Genomic DNA, 22,614 nt, shown 5'->3' with positions numbered 1-22,614 from the left:
AAAAGTGAAGACCCATGCTAATAATTGTACCACAAGAAGGGGAAAATAGAATCGTTGAACTCCTCGACCGTGTGTCCACTTTAAAAGAGGTTTTGTTCTCTCAACTATGGATTCTGACTGGTCAACAGCATCTGTTTTTTAAAACAGGAGTATTATTAGATACCCTTCCTCTCTCCCATTATAATATACACAATGGGATCAAATAATACTGAAAGTTCAACCAGCCTTTACCTTTTAATAGAACTAGTGCCCTAAAAACCCCCGCTATGGAACATTTTTGTTCTTTTTGGTACCCAAATACCATCCTTTGTAGAGCCATCATAGTTAGAGACCAACCTACTAAAGTCAATCCCTTCGGCAAAATCAGAAGACTTTGAGACTTTATCTCGGCGGCGACGATGGAGAGTATCGGAAGGTGGACGGCAGAGGGTATCGGAAGGTGGACGGCGGAACGTATCAGAAGGTGGACAATATTAGATGGTGGAAGGCAGAGAATATCAGAAGGTAAAAGGCAGCGAGTATAGGAAGGGAGAAGTGGGCAATTATGAGAAGGGGGAAGAAGGCAAGTGCCAGAGGGTGTAGTAAGAGGAGGCTTTTAAGATGTGCCAGATGAGAGCACCTGGAGGTGGTTGACTGTGAATATCAGGAGGACAAGGTAGTAAACATCAGCAGGCAGTGGTAGGGGAATATCGGAACAGGAAAAGAAATCCTAGCCATTAGGATCAGGAATCTTAGAGATGGCTAGCTTAGCCCAAGGCAGAGGATGTGGTTGGGACAGTTGCTCGGCATGGCTCAGGTCCGTTGGTGGGAGGAGGAACAAGCTTGGGGAAGAACCATAGCTGAATAGAGAATGATGAAGAGTTTAGGAGAAAAGACCCTAAAACAGGGAGGTAAGGGAGACCATTTTATAGTCAACCCAAGTGAGAAGGCAAAAGAAGCAAACCCCAGTTTCATCTATGACAGCCTTTTGAAAAGAAACCAGCGGGCCCAAGGAGAACTGAGGCGAAGAAACACTGAGAAGACAAGAGAAGAAGTGTGCAGGAATCCCTTCAAACCAGAGATCTGAGATTCATGCAAATAGACAGTGGAAAGCCCACAGACGAAAGTTTATGGGATCCAGGGGTGTGGAAGCCCTTAGTGGCACAGAGGTGAAGGGTTCGGGAAACCCTTAAACTGACTTGAGACCACCCAGAAAACCTTTAGAGGAGAAGGGAACAAATAGTGTGGTAACCCCTTTAAATCTGGCTAGTGTTTTCTCCTGAGTCCAACTTGTGGGATCCTTTAACTCCAGATGATTCATTCAGTTTTCTGATTTACATTATACTGTCTGTTGTTTTGGCCAACCTGCATTATATTCCTGACATAGAGAAACCTAGTTTGATGTGCGTTTCCTGCTTTGCCTGGTTATTGCTTCCCGTCAGAACAGGTTTTAGAGCTTTAGCCATACTGTGAAATTGTTACTCTTATTTTTATTAAAGTGCTTTGACAAAAGTAATTGCGATTAAAACAAAATTGACTGACTGTGATTCAGTCCATTTCTTTTTTTTATCTTTTTGTACCTATTAGATTTAAGATGCTGAGCAGACTTTACATGTGATTTCAGTCTTGAATGCTATAATGTATGCAGATGTTTTGTTACTTCAGTAGTCTAGCTCCTTGTGGCATGTGGTAAATATCTGTTGGCAACCTTCTAACTGCGGATACGATCAAAAGCTCAGCACCCAAGAATTAAGGCTACCACTGTTGCATGGTTAAGTAATCAACCCATATCCAATTTGTAAGGCTGCACACTACACTAACTGAGAATTGCTTAATTATTCTCCAGTGTTGACATTGTCTCTATACTCAAATACAACTCGTCCAACCTTCCCTTGATGAAAACCCAGTCCTTTATGCTGCAAAAATGGTGCACGGGTGATTGGCACTTGGTTAGGTCTTGCATGAAGAGGACATAAACTTATGAAATTGGCAATCTAAAGTTGTTTGAAATTTGTGATTTTTCTGATAATGTTCTCTACGGGTTTGTAGGGGCAGAGTAAGGGTAACAATCTTTTTGAGAGTAAAGACCTTGTGCTGTCTGAGTCTACCTTGGACTGGAAATAGACAGGCTGAATTTGGTAGGTTTTTTTATTTACTGTTAAATATATTCTTTCTTTGTGTACTAGAGAATATGTCCACGTAGAAAATAAAATGTTTCAGATGAGCAACCTTTCTTTGGACTGTGATTATAACATTGGATTATCGACAGTTTTAGTCTAACAAATGTATATTTAGCACACTTTGCAAGAATAAATGATGTACATGTGAAAAAAGATATTGTAAATATATATCCAAGTGTACAATTTGAGTCTAATCTGTTTATTTGGTCATAAGATTTCTGACTGATGATGATGGAGCAAGTAATGTCCTGGTAAGGAAAGGGGACTGAGGCAGATAATTTTCATAAAATCCAAACTTTGGCCAGTCCCCAAAAGTACTTTACTAGTATACTTTGAGACATTTGCTGAAGTCCAGTCAAACACTTTCCGGTGTGGTAAGGAGCCATGAAAGGGCATACACAGTTAACTGAATTGCTTTCAATGTTGCTGAAAAGGTGTGAGATATGGTCATCCTCCCTGGCTTTTCTCATAATGCACAGGGTTCAGAATTGCCAGGAGCTGGGAGCTTTTTAGCTCCTAGTTATAGCCAAGAGAAGCCTAGTTAGCTTGAAACTAGGAGCTACCAGGAGCTACGTGTGACTCCCCAGGCAAGTACTGCCATACAAATATAGATATGTGATATTAACTGTGTAGGTTTGGAATGCGTATAGAAGAGAATAAAGAACACACTTAAAACATATTAGATGATGTATTATGGACATAAATTGAGTTTGCATCTTGCACACAAATGAGATTTGGTGTGCTGGCTTCTAGTTCTCGAGATGTAACGCCTACCTAATGGGTGATGTCCGATACCCAGGAGCTGCATTTTGCTTCTGGTCAGCCAATGCTAATTTCGACCCCTGAATGCATGTTGTATTGGCAGCCCACAAATGTTATCTTTTCCTGGGAAGGAAACCGATTTGGGCAAGATTTCCAGATGTTATGGCTGTTGCAAGTAATGTGTGCTTTTGTCTTTATTTGTTGACCCCTTGTTACCATTTCATAGCAAATGTTTTGATACTTTAAAGTGAGCTCCCAAAAGAGAACACTTCAAGGGAGCAAGAGGCAGATTTTCAACTTTCAAGTACATTTACTGTTGGCACATTGCCATTGTGAGAATTATGTGTTTTGCAGCCTGCTGGAGAGCAGGTTGTTTGTTCTCCTCCAGTTGTAGTTGTGGACACAACTGCAGTTTTTTTAAAGGTTGAAGTTGACCTCTCCCTAGGCATGGCACACATATTTGCTGATGCTGTTTTGTTCAGATAGAGCTCACATTTCTCAGTCTTTGTGGCGGCATATTATTTGGCAGTGTGTGTTTTCCTCTAGTACTTGCCTTAGGGTACGTTCATAGGTAGAAGCTTTGTTTGGCTTGCAGAGATGTAAAGTTGCTACTTAATTTTTCCTTTTCTATCCATCAGTCAATGAAGGAGTTCCATGAAGATCTGTTTCCAGAGACCTCAGGAAGCATTGCAGCCATAAAGGCTTTGGAATGGTGGGCAGGAAGCAATGAGCAGGTAAGCCCATGAGTGGATGCTCTTCCTTAGACTCTACCAGCTTCTAAACCCTGATCTGAGCAGCTCTGATCTTTTCGAACCATTGGTTTTTCTCAGCCTACGTCTGCCAAATCGTTGCTCTCACAGCCCTTCTTTCATCTAACAGTCTATATTTATTGCCCATTGCCACCTATCGATATTTCGTCCCTCTGTCCTTAAGATCTCATAACTGTTATACACCGGATTCTTTCACAGCTCAGATGTTAGATCTAGTGGTCCACAACTGCCCATATTCGAAAATCCTAGACCTTCACAAGACTTGTGTTCTCCACCTGTCGGTCCTTCACACTCCATGTTTTCCTCCCCTCTTTTATGGATATCCCATATTTGCTTACACCTTCGATCTTTACAGTTTACATGTGCTACAGTCTGTCTTTTACATCTTCTAGAGAGATTGAAGTTTGATAAGGTGGTATATCCAAGACCAGGTAGGATTTACTCCCGATAGAGCAGAAAGTACCTGCAACGAAAGGTGTGTTTTGGAGGGTTTGAAGTTTCTATATCATCAAAAATGATTTTTGCCTCTAGCAGAGGTCAGTGGAGAGAGATGAGGTGAGACACAAGATGATATAATTCTCTGGCTCATAGGATCAGTGTCCGGTACCCGGGATGATTCCTTGAAGTGGAGCAAAAGTGGATTTAGGAACTCTTGTCAGAAGAGCATTGTTGACCATCAGTATGAAAAATAAAAAAGATCTTGTATACATTCTTGAGGAGGAATTGAAGGCTTTATTTTATTGTGAAGTTGACAGTCACCGGATTTGAGGATTAGAAGTAAGCAGTGGCACATGAGTGAAATGCAGTGATTTGGCCGTGGAAACAAAGAAGATGCCCCTTGAGGGGAATGTTAATTTACCAATGGCTGAACACGTAGGAGCTCAAGGAAGAAATACAGTCTTAAATATTTGTGTGTACAGCTGGATATTTTCTGCAGTCTAATGAATTGAGATCTCCTGGTCTGCTAATTGTGACCCTTATGCCTCAATATTGAGATTGTACAGAATAGATGCATGCATTGAACCCCAAGATACCCCCCACAAGGCACTGGGACAGTAGATCTGGAAATGTTATCTTTATAAACCCTGACCTAATTGAGGATGAGAGAATGAGAGCCAGTTCAGTACCATGCCATCTGGAATATAAAGATGATCATCAACTTCACTGTCTTTTCCTGTGATGCATCTTGGCATGAAACCAGTTTGTATCAGGCTAGAAGGTTATGTTTTGATATGTTGTTTTTTAAAAAATGTTGGTATACTGTTTATATTTGTTTCTGAGGAAATAGGTTGATTATTAGTAGTTTCAAATTCTAAATGTCAGAAGGTAACAGATTAGCTTTTTTAAAGGGGTATCCGATCTGCGTAGGTTTTAAGGATAAGGAAATAAACTTGGTTTTGGAAGCACTGATGGTTCTGAGAAGGTTTGGCCCTCCTGTGCAGCAAATCGTATAGAATAATACCATTAACAAGTAGGTGGTAGATCTGCGAGGGATGATATGTTGTGGCCAGTACAATATAGGTAAGTAATCAGATGGATAGAAATAGACAGTAAACTTCTGAATTATCCCAGAACAGCCCTGCTAACTCTTATAAAGTCCAACACTAAGATTGTTTAAGGCCTTGTGCCCAAATGTCACCAGTTCAAAAGTATTTTCTCTTCAGTTATGCTTATATAGAGATTTGCAGTACCAGTGGTTAAAATTATTAGAGAGTCACAACGTTTGATTAAAGTTCATATTATGACTCAACTCAATCCAACACACTAGGATAGGCCTAAGTAAGGGATCTTTAATCCAGGTTCCGCCTCCAAAGGTCAGGTAAGAGCGAGTTAGAGTCAGAACTTTACACCCTTGTTCCCCTATAGGAGATGGGGGGGTCAGAGAGGAGAGACACAACAGGTATATAGACTTAATCCCCCCTCAGCCCCCAGGTCAGAGTTCTCCAAATACCACTTGTGGAGCTTCCAAACTTCATTGCAGGCTTGTTTTTCTGTCGTGGTTCGTTTTGCAAGGGTCCTCTAGACAGAAGAGATATTTTGTTTCATAGGATTTCGTTTGCTTGTCCGTGGTGCTTAGGAATCGGTTTGGAACAGCTTAGAATTGAAGACACAAATGAAGACAGGCGACCACGTCTGCTGGATAGAGAGCCATGGGATTCCTCAGGGACACAAAAACAAGAAGATCCAACAAAGGTTACCACGTTCAGGCGGTGACCAGCGATTGTCCAGTGTCACACATAGGAGCAGGCCCGGCACAGCTTCCCTTAGAGAGCAGGCGATTTGTAACACAAGTTGAGGCTGTGCAAAGTTCCAAAGCTGTGCTCGGAACAGCAATGGCTGCGGCTAGGTAGCCCACAAGAGAGGTCATCGGTTTACTGGTTGGTCCAGGGACACATCCAAAGGCTCAGAAGGCAAGGATGCTTAAGCAGGGGTTGAGGCTGATTGCTCCCACTGATCGAGGGGTGGAAGCTCCTATGAAGACTACAGGTGGAACAGGGCTTCACCTGGACAACACCGGAGTCGATGGTTGTCCTCAGGTAAGGAGCTGCTGATCTTTGTAGAAGTCGTGGTTCCAACAATGATCTTATGAACATTTGCAGGAGCCCCCCTTTTATCCAAGATTCAGGCTGCGAGCAACCCCACCAATGGCAAGGATCTGTAGCATTCAAACAGCTGATGGCTATTGTGAGGGGTCAGAAATGCGGAGCGGACAAGTATGTTGAGATTTCTCACAAATGGGCATTTTCATTGAATAACTAGCTGATGTACCCAGTGTTGGCCAGGCTTTCATTCCCTCATAGGTACAGGTAACTGTGCAAAATTTGGTGCAAATTGGTGAAACAGTGTGCATTTGTATAAGGAACAACGCTTCGCCAAGCCACAAAACCACACCATTTTTAAAAAAACTTTTGCTGAAATCCGGGAGAAGGGATGGGCTGTCAAAAAATGTCATGTAGCCAGTAATGTCCATAGGGTCCTAACAGATGACTGTGCAGAATTTGGTGCAGATTGGTGAAACGGGGTGAAATTGTATAGGGTACATATACGCAAAGCCACAAACTACTAAAACCCCACACACACGTTCACTTTTGCTGAAATCCGGGTAAACGGGTGTGGTATCATATGGATCATGTGGCCAATCAGAACTCAACAAAATAACAGTTGTATCTAAACATGTCATGTAGCCAGTAATGTCTAACAGGTGACTGCGATATTTGGTGCAGATTGGTCAAACAGTGTGGAATTGTATAGGGAACATATGCAAACCCACACCCAAATGTTCTCTTTTGATGAAATCCGGGGCAAGGGGTGCAGTGTCCAGATGTCATGTAGACGGTAATATCCGGAAGGTCCTAACAGGTGATTGTGCAAAATTTGGTACAGATTGGTGAAACAGTGTGGAATTGTATAGTGAAGCCACAAACCCACACATTTTCACTTATATATATATGTATATATATTTCTGAGGCTTGTGGAATCTGCTTAGATCACATGCTGTGCATAGGCCGACATCTAGTGGAAGCTGTGGAGTATTAGTTTGTTTTTCGAAACACGAAAAGGGGCGTCGAACTAGGGCGTGCCAGTAATACTATCCCTAGAGTGACGTCCACTGTACCCATGATCCATCACGCATGTAGGACCCTCAGATTGTTTTTTTCCGCCATACTTGTCGGAAGCATAATCGCTGAGTTCCCTGGCTTTTAGCCATTTATCATATAATTATCAAAAAATCCCCGTTCTCCAACCCTACGTCGAAGATCGCCAAAGATCGACATTGTTTCCGAGAATGAGGAAGAACAGCCGTCCAGTCTACACAATGGACTCTGGGCCTCGAAAGGCCTCTGGCCTCGGCCCTGTACAAGTAGAGAGAGTGGGGGGTGGACATACACACACACTTGTTTCCTACATATACCCGCACACTGCCAGGTATTGACATATGGAGAGTACTCCGTTTAAATTCTGCCCGAAGTGCAACCGTAAATTCCCCTGGGTAGACAAACATAATACATGTAACCTGTGTCTTCCAAGGGACCACCCCGAGGCAAATTGTAGAGCTTGTAAGCTCTTCAAAGCCAAGACACTTAAGGACCTCTCAACCAAGCATTGGGCCCACTATGCCAGGCAACTCGAGGCCATGGACGCAGTGGGTTCCTTCAGCGAGGGCAGCAACGCCTCCGTATTGGACGGCGAGGACACAGGGGTGTCGTCAGGCATCCAAGCGCAAGCCCTCGACCTCTGAGGACTGACCGGCGGGTCAGTTATGGGGACAACACCAGGCGGCAAGAGCGCTACCCACACCTCTTCCACTAAACACACTAAACCCACCCGAGATTTGACACGTGTGTCGAGTGATCAGCAGAAGAAGGCACAAAGAGAGTGGTCTGCCAAATCGGTGTCTTCTGGGCGTTCCAGGTCACGGTCGCCCCATGACACACAGCAACCGTCCATGATTGTTGAGAGTGCCATACTACCCAAAGTCACTGAGGTATGGTCGTCAGAAGACTAATCTGGCCTCTACCCCCAGGCAGCACATTCGACGGCTACTCCTGTAGCTCGTTCGACGTCTGCGTCCGAGATTCAACGTCCCTCTTCCAAATCTCCCGAATCTCGTGATCCCTCCTCCGATTCTCGACACCAACCGTCGAAAGATTCAGAAAAGTCCAAGGGGTCAGGAAAACATTCCTCTACACATGGGAAAGGGGAGAAACAACATAAGAAAACCTCTTTCACCAGGTTCAGAAGGAGAAACACAAGCACCCCAAATCTTTAGAAAAGTCAAGGTCCCTGACCCTGTCACTAGGCCAAAAATTGTCACTCCCACTCAAGATATGGGCTTGGATGAGGAAACACAGCAGGGAAGAGTTATCCCCAGTTCCAAGGAATGGAACTCGTAGGACATTGACAGAGTAATGAGGAGAATGTCCTTTTTTGTAGATTTCTATGAAAAGGATCCTAGTTACTTCCAGAGCTATCAGAGTACCCCGGCTATCTCTGGCCCTTTGGGATCCAGAGACCCTCAACCTCCTACTAAGATACTCCGTACTGAGACTCCAGTTCAGGGGCTGATTTCAGACCATTTCAGTGTTGAACTTTACCAGCAGTATAGTGAGGATTCGGAAGTACACATGCTAGACGACCAGACCGGGGTCGATTACTATGGAGACGATGAGGACCAGGAAGAGGAGGAGGAAGACAAGGCGGTGGCCTATAGTCTTGACTGCCCTATACCCTTGGACCCCCCCTGTGAATGACTCACCTGTTGACAATCAGCCTTTGCTTAACAAAGTTTTAGCCAAGGCGGCCGCCCATTTTCAAATTGACACTCAGGGTGCCCAAGAAGAGAGAGATTTTGCAGAGCAAATTCAAGGGGACAAAAGATCCATTGCACAAGCTATCCCCATTCTAAAATCTATTCAACGCAGAATCAATCCTTCTCTGGTGACCCCTAATCTTACTTTGGCAGTTAACCCACAAGTAGAAAAATTATTCAGGGCCGCTCCCTCTGACCCACTGTACATAAGGGGTCAGCTTAAACCCGACTCATTAGTGGTAACTACCACCAGAAAGAGGGCAGGAACACCACTAGCATCCGTGGAAGCTCCCTCGGACAAAGAGAGCAAGAGAATATATATAGGAAGGTGGCATCCACGTCGGCATACCAAGCACGCATTGCCAATACCACCACTCTGCTAGCAAGCTACAACTGCCACCAATGGGAACAGGTGGCTGCCCTCATTGCCTCCGCACCGGAACCTCTAAAGAGCCAGTTGGCCCAGATTACGTCGGAAGGAATCCAGTGTCTGGATGCATTCTCAAGGCTAACTTCGATGCAGCAGACAATGCAGGGAGGCTGATAGCAGAAAGCACAGTAATTAAACGACATGATTCGCTAAGGCAGTCGGGGTTTAAACCCGAGACCCAAGCCATCCTCATAGACATGCCGGTAGAACCTAATGTCCTGTTTGGGAAAGCAGTGGAAGAAGCGCTAAAGACGGCTAAGGACGGATATGACACCTTAAAGTCCTTTGGCCAACTAACAAATAAGGCCACAAACCAGCAGGGAAATAACAATTTTCGTCGTTTTTGCGGCCGAATCTCCCAGACAGGGTCTAATTACTACCAGAACCAAGGAACCTTGTGGGGCGGCAATCAACAAGCTACCCAGGGTTTCTCCAGAGGTCAAAAGAGCGGCCCCGGTAGGGGGAGAGGCGCAGCCCAGGTAGAGGCGCTACGCCTCCCAACAAACAGTGACATTCCGCTCTGGGTCCCTTCCCATGCATCCCCAGTAGGAGGGCGCATTTCCATCTTTACCCACGCATGTGAGGGATCACCTCAGACAGATGGGTGCTGTCCAAAGTGTCCGTGGGATACTTTATAGAACTACTTCAACGCCCCTGTGACCATCCTCCAAGACAGAAAATACACTCCTTGGAGCACCAAAGAATCCTCCTTAAGGAGATCGTCACTCTTCTTGCAAAGGATGCAATAGACCTCCTCCCGTGCAACCAGGTAAACAAGGGTATTTATTCAACTTACTTCCTTGTACCAAAAAAAGATCTAATGATGCGCCCAGTATTAGACTTACACCCTGCAAACAAGTATGTCAAGCCACAAAAAATTCGCATTACTACACTCCAGGAAGTAATCCCCCCTACGAAAGACAGGAGATTACATGGCAACATTGGATATCAAAGATGCTTATTTCCATATTTCCATGCTCCCAACGCACAGAAGATTCTTGCGTTTCAAATTAGACAGCCAGCACTACCAGTTCAAGGTGCTGCCCTTCGGTATAGCCTCGGCTCCAAGGGTATTCACCAAGGTACTGGCAGTGGTGGCGGCGCACCTACGCAGGGAGGCAATCTCAGTGTACCCTTACCTGGACGACTGGCTGATCACAGGGGAAACCCCCGTAATTTGCAGATCCAACATTCAAAGAACAATCAACATCCTCTTCCAATTGGGCTTCTCAATCAACGAGAAAAAATCAAGCCTGGTGCCAAGCACCTCCAAACAGTTCCTAGGAGCTGTCCTAAACACCAAAGAGGGGTTGGCCTTTCCATCAGAGGAAAGAATTCGGAATCTGTTACTGCAAATTCCTCAAGATCAGTCTGGTCGCCAGATAAGGGTGCGTAAAGCGATGTGTTTGCTAGGCATGATGGCATCATGCATTTACCTGGTTCCACAGGGGCGCCTGCGCATGCGACCCATGCAGGAATGGTTGACGAAACAGTGGTCTCAGGCAAGTGGTCAGTGGGACGATCTTGTGGTCGTTTCGCCAACACTAGTACAGAGTCTTTGCTGGTGGACAAGAGAGAATCTTTCAAAGGGGAAACCCTTTTACGATCCAGACATACAGGCTGTAGTCACAATACACCTCCTTCACCCCACAGCTCAGGGTCTCTGGTCTCACACAGTGGCTCAGAATTACATCAACCAGCTAGAACTTCTGGCAGTCTTCAGAGCGCTTCGGACGTTCAAACCCCACCTATCCAACCTGTCAGTGCAGATCCTAACAGACAGCACAACAGCAATGTTTTACATAAATAAACAAGGGGGCACTCGTTCGCCAAATCTGTCCAGGCTTGCACATAAAATTTGGATATGGGCACTCAAACGGAACATTTACCTGTCATCTCAACATGTTCCAGGGGATCTCAATTCACTAGCGGACGCTTTGAGCAGAGATCCCTTCCCAGAAGAACAAGAATGGCGTCTACACGAAGAAGTCGTAGGAGATCTCTTCTCTCAGTGGGGTTTCCCCACTATAGACCTATTCGCCACAAGCGAAAACAGACAATGCCCAGAATTCGCATCCAGGTTCCCACAGCCAGGCTCCAAGGGGAACGCTCTATGGATGAATTGGTCAGGGATTTTTGCCTACGCTTTTCTACCAACCCCTCTGATGAGGAAGGTGGTCAACAAGATACACAGGGAATCGATGACGCTCATCCTAGTTTCTCCTATGTGGGCGAGACAACCATGTTTCCCACACCTACGCAGATTGGCAATGTGCGACCCCATCAGACTCCCGTGCTGGTACAACCTACTCTCCCAGCACAAAGGACAAACAGTGCATCCTCAACCGAACTCGTTGAACTTGGCAGCATGGCTCCTGAAGTCATAGAGTTCGGCCATCTCAATTTACCCCAGAGATGTATGGATATATTAAAGGAATCAAGAAAACCTAACACAAGGCACTGTTATTTTGATAAATGGAAAATATTTGTTATTTGGTGCCAGAATAAACAAATCAACCCAATTAATTGCACTCCTTCCAATATTGTCACCTACATGCTCCACCTTCTGGCGCAGGATTGGTATTTAATTCACTCAAGGTACACCTGGCGGCGCTGTCAGCCTACACCACCTCCCATAACAAAGTGTCATGGTGGAAAGTGGCAGTTGTCAAAGCCTTTATGGAAGGGGTGAAGAGACTCCACCCTCCAATTTCTAACCCACCACCAGGGTGGGACCTTAATGTGGTGCTTGCTAAACTCATGGGCCCCCGTTTGAACCCATCCATAAAGCTAGTCTCAAACACCTGACTTATAAAACTGCCTTCTTAGTAGCGATTACATCCATAAGGAGGGTCAGTGAAATTCAAGCTCTGTCAGTGCAGGATCCTTTCTTTACTGTCCATAAGGATAAACTGGTTCTACGAACTTACCCAAGGTTTTCACCTAAGTTTATTTCTAAATTCCATGTTAACCAGTCCATTGAGCTACCGGCCTTTTTCCAAGAACCCAAAAGCTCTGCTGAGGTGAAACTACACACACACTAGATGTGAGAAGAGCGGTCCTCTACTATGTAGACAAGACCAGACTGCTAAGAAAGACAGATCAACTGTTCGTCTCCGTAGCTACAGGCAGAGAAGGAGATTGCGTCTCTAAAGGCGCCATCTCTAAATGGATAGTCAAATGTATCCAGCTGTGTTACTCCTTTTCAGAAAAAACACTGCCTTTTACGCCAAGAGCCCACTCTACAAGAGGTACGGGGGACACTCTGGCTTTCATTGCAAATGTACCCCTTGACACCATTTGCAAAGCAGCTACATGGACCTCTATTCACACTTTTACTCAGCACTACTGCATCGACACTCATTCCAAGACAGATACTCAAGTGGAACAAGCGGTTCTAAGACATTTGTTCGCTCATGACCCTTCTCACATCCCACCTCCTTCTAACACTGCTCGCTAATCTATGCACAGCATGTGATCTAAGCAGATTCTACAAGCCTCAGAAGGGATACGTTACTCACCGTAATCGTATTTCTGATGCTTGTATCTGCTTAGATTCACATGTCACATGCGCCCGCCGTTCCTCCCCTCTGAGAGAAGGCGCATGGATGCGTGTAGTCTTGTCTATCTTATCTGCTTGGATATTCTATACTCACGCTAGTCCTCATGCTACCCCATGTCAGAAAAAATACAATCTTAGGGTCCTACACACGTGAGGGATCATGGGTACAGTGGACGTCACACTAGGGATAGTATTACTGGCACGCCCTAGTTCGACGCCCCTTTTCTAGTTTGGAAAAACAAACTGTAATACTCTGCAGCTTCCACTAGGTGTCGGCCTATGCACAGCATGTGAATCTAAGCAGATACAAGCATCAGAAATACGATTACGGTGAGTGATGTATCATATATATAGTAGGGTGAGAAAAACGCCTTACTTTCCCAAACCCAACGAGGATTGGCCTGTTAAACTAAGACTAAAGGAAAACATTCTAATAAAGGATATCTGTCCCTGACATTTATACATACAACAAAATCATACAGGTATCATATGGCCAGTCAAAACACAACAAAATAACAGTTTTAGCTAAACATAACTTTGTTAACAAGTGTCCTTGTAACCTGAGTCGGGCCCCCTTCCCCAGAATTAATGTAGGATTTTCCCAACCAATATTCCAGTCAATAAAGTTTGTTTAAAAAACCAAGTTCTGTTGAAAATGCAACACAACTGTTCCTTCTCTCCAAAAGTCTTTCACTTTTTGTTAAACCAACTCTTCCACAATTGATTGTTCAAAGCTTCCACAAGCTCATACTTCATAAACAAAACAAAAAGGCTTTGTCTTCACACTTCTTCAAAGTATTAAATGTCACTCTTCTTCCTTGAAAGATAGTTCGTAATTCAGATGTCTTCTTCATAAACTACAATATCTTTGTCAGTATGGTTTTTACCACAGTTCATCATAACACAAAAATTGTTTCACCATTTTCTTTCCACCATAACCTTTCACCACAATGCAGTACTTCAACGTCTTCTTCCTGCTCCACTAACTTGCCAAGACTAACCACTAAAAAGTCTCTTTTCTGGTATACTCTCCTGCCAGGGTACATCTCCTACTCCTACTACTACTAAAAGTACTCTGTGGCTAGGCTTGCTTCCAACTTTAGAAAAGTCTTTGGACCTCACAAAAAGTATGGTGGTCTGGAAATAAAGGTGCCAGTAGCAATGTACCAGCACCCTTTCTGGACCGCCATACTACAAAATTGCTGGTAGGGGCTACAGATTCCCCGGCAGGCCTGATCTGCCGGGATTTCAGGCCCCTACTTTTATGGTTGTCACTGAAGCATCGGCACAGTTGGCAACGGTGCTTGTGTTTCAGTGACCCCATTTCCATGGAGTCCTGTGGAACTACGAAACTTCTTTCATAAGGATACAGTACACATTAATGTGGTTTCTTTCTCTGATTTGTTTGCCACACACAAGGCAAGTTATATTCCCTCCCCTTGATTGCTACAAGGAATGCTTCTCTATTGCAACCATTGAGTTCCTACTACTATGTCCTTTTTAAATTTTCTTTATTCAAGTGATGTCACCAGAGCAATACAAAGTTTTGTTCAATTGAACTATACTTTCAAATTCAGGCCCTTAACGTGACATTCAGCATTAAACAAGTGAACAAACATATTTTTTCAAGTCCCCTGACTCTCAAGTGACCACCACAATTTTCAATTATTTCAGAATAACTACCCCCCCCACCCTCCGGCGTCCACCTCAACAAAACAAATAACTAGGCTTGGCTGGACTACTAGTATCGGGTACATACATGCACCCAATTGTTCCATAGGTTCTTTCTTTACCTGTTCACACAATGAAGGAACTTTTAAGCACCCCCGGTCTGAAGAACTGTTGCTTTCTTTCTTTAACATGTTCATGAAACGGGGACCATATATTGAGAAACTTCTGGTAACTACCCAGTCCAGCGCGCATATCTTTTCCATGGCCAGAACTCCCATATCATGACCCACTACAGAGCCAACTCCGGACTGCCTTTTGTTCTCCACCCCTGTGCTAATGTCATTCTGACTGCTGTCAGCATGTGTGTAATCAAGGTCGCCCTGGTTCCGCTTGCCGGATATATGTCTTCCACTGCAACACCTAACAGTACCACCTTAGGATCTTCCAGAAGGTGGACCCCCACTGCGCCCTTGATATGTCCCAAGATCTCCTTCCAAAAATGCTGTGCTTTCGGGCAGGAGCCCCAATGCGTGTCCCAAGCTTCCTCCCTCCCCACATTGCCGCCAACACAAGGGTGAGAACTGATCATTCATTTTATGTATTCACTGTTGAGTCAGGTACCACCTATAACAGATCTTATATGCAGACTCCTTGATTGCTGTACACCTGAATGCCTTGTGCACTTTTTCCCATATTTGGCTCCAATCCTCTTTTTTTTATCACTGTTCTCAAATCCTCTTCCCATTTACCCATATATGGGAGCCCATCATCTGCTTCAGCCTTATCCAGCAACCGGTATAACCTTGAGATTCCTCTCGCCCCATACCCTTCATGGACCAACTCTGTGCTTGATGGTGCCCGAGTGCCTGCTACACTTACCTCCCTCTGTGAAATCAGTGCCTTATCTGCATATAGTGAAACCGTTAATTCTCCCCTATATTAAATTTCCCCTTGCAGGCCTCAAACCTCAGTGGTTCACCGTTGTGGTAGAAGTCTTGTAGAGTGAGACCCCCATGCCCTCCCCCCCGAACCCTCCAATGTTCCCAGAAGGCATTAGTCCGTCCCAGGAAAATGTTTTTATTGTAACCCATTGGGCTGTACGGCCCAAGCACCAGGGATATCTTTTTCCATCGCAATGCTTGGTCCCCAGAGTGGGCCTAGAGGCCTCCAATAACGGCCCCCTACCTTTCGGGCCACACCCTTCAAGAATTGCATCCTCTCAAGTGGGATACCTTTGACTTCCTGCTCAAGCTTACACCACCCTTTGCCCTGCTCCGTTCCGGACCAATACAGCATCAGAGCAACCTGAGACATCAGTATATATGGCTTAATTCCAGACACTCCCAACCCTCCTAGCCTTGGTGGATGAAAAATAACCAATCTGGGAACCCACTGATGCTTCTTATGCCAGATGAAAGTGAAGATTTCAAACTGTGAAGTTTTGGACACATGGGCTGGGATTCCAACCAGGGGCAAACTCGGAACATAAAGGAGGCAGGGTAATAGTGTCATTTTTATTGCAGCTTTCTGAGCAAGCCACAAGAGTTCTTGCGAGTCCCATTGCTTCAGATCTTCGCATAGCCTCTTCCACAATGGGGGAATATTTGCCCCATACAGTTTTATATTCTCTTGTCAGGTTATCCCCAGGTATTTCAGCTCCTTCTCCTCTAGAGCAATGGGGATTCCCCTTGTAGAATCTTAATTTCGAGGGGATTGGGTCCTCCGACGTATTCCATATCTTTGACAGTAATCACCACAGCTGTGCTGCTTTGGAAAATTTTCGGCGTCTGCGTCCTGCGTCAAATACGTCGATGCGCCGTCCCCGAGGACGACCTCCGACGGCCGACGTCACCCGATGTGATAAGTAGGACGCACGACGCCCGTAGCCTCAGTTCCGTTGTTTCAGCGAACGTGTTCGCTTCGTGAATCTCGGTACACCTCGACTCTTTGGAGTTTCTGTTGTATTCTTCTCGGTTCTTTGAACCTGTTTGGTTTTTGTGAAAAGCCTGTTAATGACGATGTCTTCAACCCCGCATCCGGGCTTCAAGAAATGCGGGGACTGTGGGTCCAAGATGTGTGTAACGGACTTGCACGATGCCTGCCTCTGGTGCCTCGGGGAGGCCCACGATACGGACAACTGTGTCGACTGTCAGTCGCTCACGGCCAAGGCCTTACGGGAGCGCAAGAAGAAGTTGTCGGTAGGTAGGGTGTCTAAGACCCGGAAGTCGAGGTCTGCGGGGCTTTCGACGGATGATTCGAGAGGCGACTCTCCGCGTCATCGTCGGAGGTCCAGTGGATCTCCTTCCAGGAGTCGGTCTCGCCTCTCCTCTGCCTGTTCGAGGCATTCCCGGAAGCGCCGGCATCGGTCGCCTTCCCCGTCCTCTTCTGAGGACTCCACCCGTCGGGGGGTCGCTTATCCCACCATGCAAGCGACACCGGAGGAATGGGCTTCCTTTGGCAAGAAGATGTTAGCGATTCTCGAATCGCAAGGCACCGGTCCGTCGGCTCCTCCGAGTGGGGTCGGCCGTGATCGGTCGAGAAATACAGCTCGCACGCCTTCGGGCTCGGGTGGTCGGCACGGTTCGCGGGAGAGGTCCCGCTCGGACAAGGGTAACCGTTCTCGCCATGCCCGTTCCAGGTCCTGGTCCTCGATGCGCTCGAGACCGCGTGATCCTGTGCAGTCTTCGAGGAAAACGTCGACGCCTGTGGCGCTGAGGTCTGTCGATGACCTCTCTCGAGGCTCTGCCTCCGAGGGGGTTGTCAACGCTGTCGGCGCCTAGGTCGTCGAAGGACACCCTCGGAGCTCTGGCTTCGAGGCCTGTGTCGACGCCGCCGATGCTGGCGGCGCTGCGGCTGACGTCGACGCCGATTCACTCAACGCCGATTCTCTCGACTCCGGCGCCAACTCGTTCGGCACCCTCGACGTCTTTCGAGGCGGTGGTGTTGGAGGGGCCCCGTGGCACAGGGGTAGCCCCGAGAAAGGCTCTGGCTATGGTCAGGCATAGCTTTGGTCCCTAGGTGTCTTCCTCCAACCGCCTGGAGTACATTTCAGAGGGTGATGAGGTCTCTGATGAGGGCTTGGTTCTGGTTACGGTGCCAGATGAGCTTCTCTCAGGCCATAGCCAATTTGATGACCTGAGGCAGTCACTGCATGATGCCAGTGGACTGGACACCTCTCCGGAGGTGGAGTTTTGTAGGCCTGAGCCTGGCACTCATGCCGATTCTTCGTACCAGAACCTTATGTCTCAGGTCACCGAGTACTTGGGATGGTCGGCTCCCCCAGGGGAGTTTGTTCAGGATGATCTCACGGACATCCTCGATCTTGGTCCCCCCACTGACCCGGTACTGCCGTTTCATATGGCTCTGCAGAGAAGGGTGGCGGCGGCAGCTTGGTCTGCTCCGGAGAGTCTCCCAGCAGTGGGCAAGTCTTTGTTGCGAAAATACCGTCCAGCCAGTAGCGACCCCTGCTACTTGTCCAGGCACCCCACTCCGGAGAGTTTGGTGGTGCAGGCGGCTATGACCCCAGCAAAGCAGGCGTCGTATCCTACCATCCCTCCGGATAGGGACGACAAACGTTTTGATGGCTGGGCGAAGAAAGTGTTTTCTTTAGGGAGTATGGCGCTTCAGGCGGCCAACTCCGTATGTGCCTTTTCTCGTTTCACACACACTCTGTAGAACTGTGTTGCATTAGCGGCTGAACATATTCCCGAAAGGGACGGTTTCCTTGCTATGGTTCAGGATAGCAAGGATGCCATGTGTGAGGCCATTCAGTCGGGTTTGGACATGACAGATTGTGTCAGCCGGTCCATGGCGGCAAGCACCGTAATACGCAGGTTTGCGTGGTTGCGGAAGTCGGGGTTCGCTCCTGATGTGCAGTCCCGGATCCTCAACATGCCCTTTGACGGTGAACATCTTTTTGGCAGCAAGGCTGACGAGAGCCTTGAGAGGTTGCAGACCTCCAAAGCTGCAGCGAAGTCGTTGGGCGCTGCAGTTCGACAACCTCCGCCTTTTTGTCCTAGGAGACAACAATGGAGGGGAGGTTCCTTTCGCTATTACTCGTCCTTCAGTAAAGCGAGAGGAGCTGTCAGTCAAAGAGGCCACCGTAAGAGTGCCAGAGGTGGAAAACAGGGGTACTCGAGGTGCCAAGGCCGCTCGGGCAGTTGCCTCTTTGCCCTCAGGCAACGCCGCAGCCGCTAATACTCAGTCATGAGGCCAGGTCCCATGGTTCGCCAGTTGGGGGAAGGCTGGCGCAGCATCTTGTAGAATGGCGTGCCATTACTTCAGACGTGTGGGTTCTAGAGATCATAACCCACGGCTACTGTCTTCCCTTTCAGCAGAGGCCTCACGACAATCCACCTGGGAACCTCTCTTTGAAGAGTCCGGACCCGCTCCTTTCGCAGGAAATTCAAGCCCTGCTGGAGAAAGGCGCCATAGAACTGGTGCCTGTAGCGGAGAGGAACAAGGGATGGTATTCCTCTTAATTTTTGAATCCGAAGAAAGACGGGGGACTGAGACCCATCATGGACGTGCGCGGTTTGAACAAACTCCTCAGGAAGGACAAGTTCAAGATGGTTACTCTCTCTCAAGTCCTCCAGGCCCTTCAACTTCAAGACTGGTTGGTGTCACTCGACCTCAAGGACACTTACTTCCATGTGCCGATCCATCCCAAGCACAAGAAGAACCTGAGGTTCGCGGTTGGCGACTTGCACTTTCAGTTTCGGGTCATGCTGTTGGGATTGACCTCCGCCCGAGGGTTTTCACCAAGCTCATGGTGGTGGTGGCAGCGCATCTCAGGAAAGAGGGGATTCACGTCTACCCCTACATGGACGATTGATCAGGGGGAGCTCTCCCGAGCAAGTCCTGGATCATCTGTCCGTCACCTGCCACTCCCTTCACAAGCTGGGCTTCTCCCTCAATTTAAAGAAGTCCCATTTGACGCCAACACAGCGGCTCCAGTACATCGGAGCAGTGGTTGACACATCCCTGGGGCTGTGTTTTCCTCCCCAGGTGAGGGCTCTTCACATTCAGCAGATGGTGCACAAGTTTCAACTTGCCCAGAATCTCCCAGCGTCGGAGTTCTTGAGACTGCTCGGCCTCATGGCATCCTGCATTCTTCTGGTGCCAGAGCTCGTCTGCGGATGAGATCTTTGCAGTGGGCACTCAAGATGCAGTGGTCGCACTCTTCCGGCAGGATGTCAGACCCTGTTCAAGTGCCGCCCTCGGTCGCCCGGGACCTTCTGTGGTGGGCAGTCGAAGGCAATCTGATGACGGGGGCCCCATTTTGGCTGCCCTGGCCGGAGGTGACGATTGTGACGGACGCATCCCTCATGGGATGGGGAGCTCATGCCAACGAGTTGACAGTTGACTCCGTATCAATCTGTTGGAGCTGAGGGCTGTCAGGCTAGCCCTGAAGGCTTTTTTGCCGACTGTGCGAGGAAAGAGTGTCTTGATTCTAACGGACAACACGGTGGCCTTGCACTACCTCAACAAAAAGGGGGGGGGCAGGGTCACTTCCTCTGTGTAGGGAGGCGATGCAGCTCGAGTTCTGGGCCATCCAGCAGGAAGTTTCAATCTCGGCAGTTCATCTGGCGGAGACGACAACGAGACGGCGGACGCTCTGAGCAGGCAGAGCACGATCTCTCAAGAGTGGGAGCTGGCTCAGGAGATTCTCCTGGAAATCTTCGCCCTTTGGGGGACCCCTCAAGTGGAACTGTTCGCCTCGAGTGTCAACCGGAAGTGCGAAAGGTTCTGCTTGCGGGAATTTCCTCCAAAAGTAGCCTTAGGAGACGCGTTTGTGGTGCAGTGGTCATTCCCACTGCTGTACGCGTTTCCTCCAGTCCCCGTCATCCCGCAAGTACTGCGGAGGTTACAGAGGTTTGGTTCCCGGATGATCCTCATTGCTCCGGCGTGGGCCCGGAGGACGTGGTACCCGGACCTTCTCGACTTGTCCATCTGCCCTCCACGTCGTCTTCCCTACCGAGACGATCTGCTCTCACGGGAGGGGGCTCAGGTTCTCCATCCAGAGGTCAGATCCCTCAACCTTCACGCTTGGCTTCTGAAAGGTTGAGGTATAAGGATTGGGACCTCCCTGAAGATGTGTTGGAGATGTTGCTCTCGGCCAGACAGCCGGCAACAAAGTCTCTGTACCGTTGCCGTTGGCTTAAATTATGCGACTGGTGCAGAGTTAAGAATGTGGATCCTTTTGAGTGTGACATTCCCATGGTTCTGTCTTTTTTGCTTTCCTTGGCCCACAGGGGCTTGCAAGTGGGTACCATTAAAGGTTACCTGGCGGCGCTGTCCATATTTAAGCGCTCGTCTGAAGAATGTTCCTATTTTAAGATTCCTTTAATTTCTCAGTTTTTGAAAGGGCTCACTAATGTGTTCCCTCTGTCACCGTTTCTGGTGCCCGGTTGGGATTTGAACCTTGTTCTTAAGTTTCTTATGGGGGCTCCGTTTGAGCCTTTGCATTCTTGCCCTTTGAGACTGTTAACTCTTAAAACTGTGTTTTTGGTTGCGGTTACTTCCGCTCGCAGAGTGAGTGAGTTACAGGCACTTTCAGTTAAGCCACCCTTCACTGTGTTTCATAAGGACAGGGTTGTCCTTCGAGTTCGTCCTTCCTTTCTTCCGAAGGTGGTTTCGGAATTTCATTTGGGTCAGAAGGTTGTTCTTCCGGCATTCTATCCTCCTCCGCATCCTGATAAGGAAGAGGAGAGGCTCCATAGGCTTGATCCTAGGAGAGCATTGAGCTTTTATATTTTATGCATGTCCCGGGTCAGAGTGGACGATCAACTCTTGATTGGTTACGATGGAAAGCTTTTGGGACAAGCTGTGACGAAACAGACTTTGTCTCGTTGGATTATTTTGGCTATCTCCGAGTGTTACCGCTTGGCAGGTAAGGACCCACCGGCTGGCTTGCAGGCCCATTCTACCAGGGGTATGGCTGCATCTACTGCCCTACAGAGGGGTGTTCCTATTCGTAACATCTGTGATGCAGCCACCAGGGCTTCTGTACATACTTTTTGTTAGGCAGAAACCTGTGCAGTTCCCTTAGGGACCACTGCAAAAGATTTAGGACTACAGGTGGTTGGCAATAAACCCAATTGGTAGCAGTCTGTACCACCCAGATTTACCTGGTAGCTGTGGCTGAGCAGTCAGACTTCTCTCAAGATGAGTTAGGCAGTATGCAGAGTATACACAATAGGTACAGAGACACAGTAGTACAAGCAAACACTGACCAGAGCTTTGGTGTAAAAGTATATAATTATTTATTTAAAGACACACTTGTATTTTACACTAGCACAAAAAGAGGTAAGTAAATTCAACACCCAGTCACTATTACTAGATGTACATTCCTTATTCCTTATTAGACAAGTCTTAGTTAAGACCACTTATTTCCAGACAGAGGTGAGCGCTTAACTAAAGATGGCACTCCAATAAGTTAAGAAAAAGGGAGGGAAAAGGCAGAAATTAGGAAAAGCACACAACACAATACTTTAGAAGCACCCAGCAAGGCAGGAAAGTCAAGTCTACTTGTCAGCAAAAAGTTCAGAGGCCAGGCTCCCCCTTTGAGAGAACAGAGCACCAATGCGCCCAAGATCACACAGTTTTAAAAGTCTTGAAAAGTCTTGCAGGGAGTTCAGAAAAGAATTGTCAGCTCAGAAAAGTTCAGTTAACCAGCCTAGGGCCAACCCAAGTGGTAAGTGGAAGCTTTAAGAGTCACCCCACACAGACCATTGCGAGGGAGGCCAGGCGGACAAAGTACCTTCGAAGTGGAGAGGATCCTCCAGCGGGGGCAGTTGTTCCTGGCAGCAGGTGCAAGTCATGGCGTCGTCCAGAGGAAGAGATGGTCTCGACGTGGAGGAAAGCTGAAGGTCATTGCACTGCCAGGGAAGAAACCAGCCGCGGAGTTCTCCGGTTAAAAGGTAAGACCCTTTTATTCGCGGTGGTGG

At 47.3% G+C, this 22,614-nt stretch overlaps 1 protein-coding gene across 1 annotated transcript in view; it reads left to right on the top strand.

The window, feature by feature from the left end:
• Window positions 1-22,614, top strand: part of CORO7 (coronin 7) — a 1,792,839-nt gene that overhangs the window by 1,536,464 nt on the left and 233,761 nt on the right. The window contains exon 12 of the mRNA XM_069646849.1: window positions 3,560-3,655. Coding sequence (XP_069502950.1) covers window positions 3,560-3,655 — 96 coding nt within the window. The remainder of the gene's footprint in view (window positions 1-3,559; window positions 3,656-22,614) is intronic.

Source organism: Ambystoma mexicanum, chromosome 2q, assembly GCF_040938575.1.
Source record: "Ambystoma mexicanum isolate Mex_15411 chromosome 2q, UKY_AmexF1_1, whole genome shotgun sequence".
Taxonomy (NCBI): Eukaryota; Metazoa; Chordata; class Amphibia; order Caudata; family Ambystomatidae; genus Ambystoma; species Ambystoma mexicanum.
Note: the sequence above shows the minus strand (reverse complement) of the source record. Positions and strands in the feature narration are given on the sequence as shown.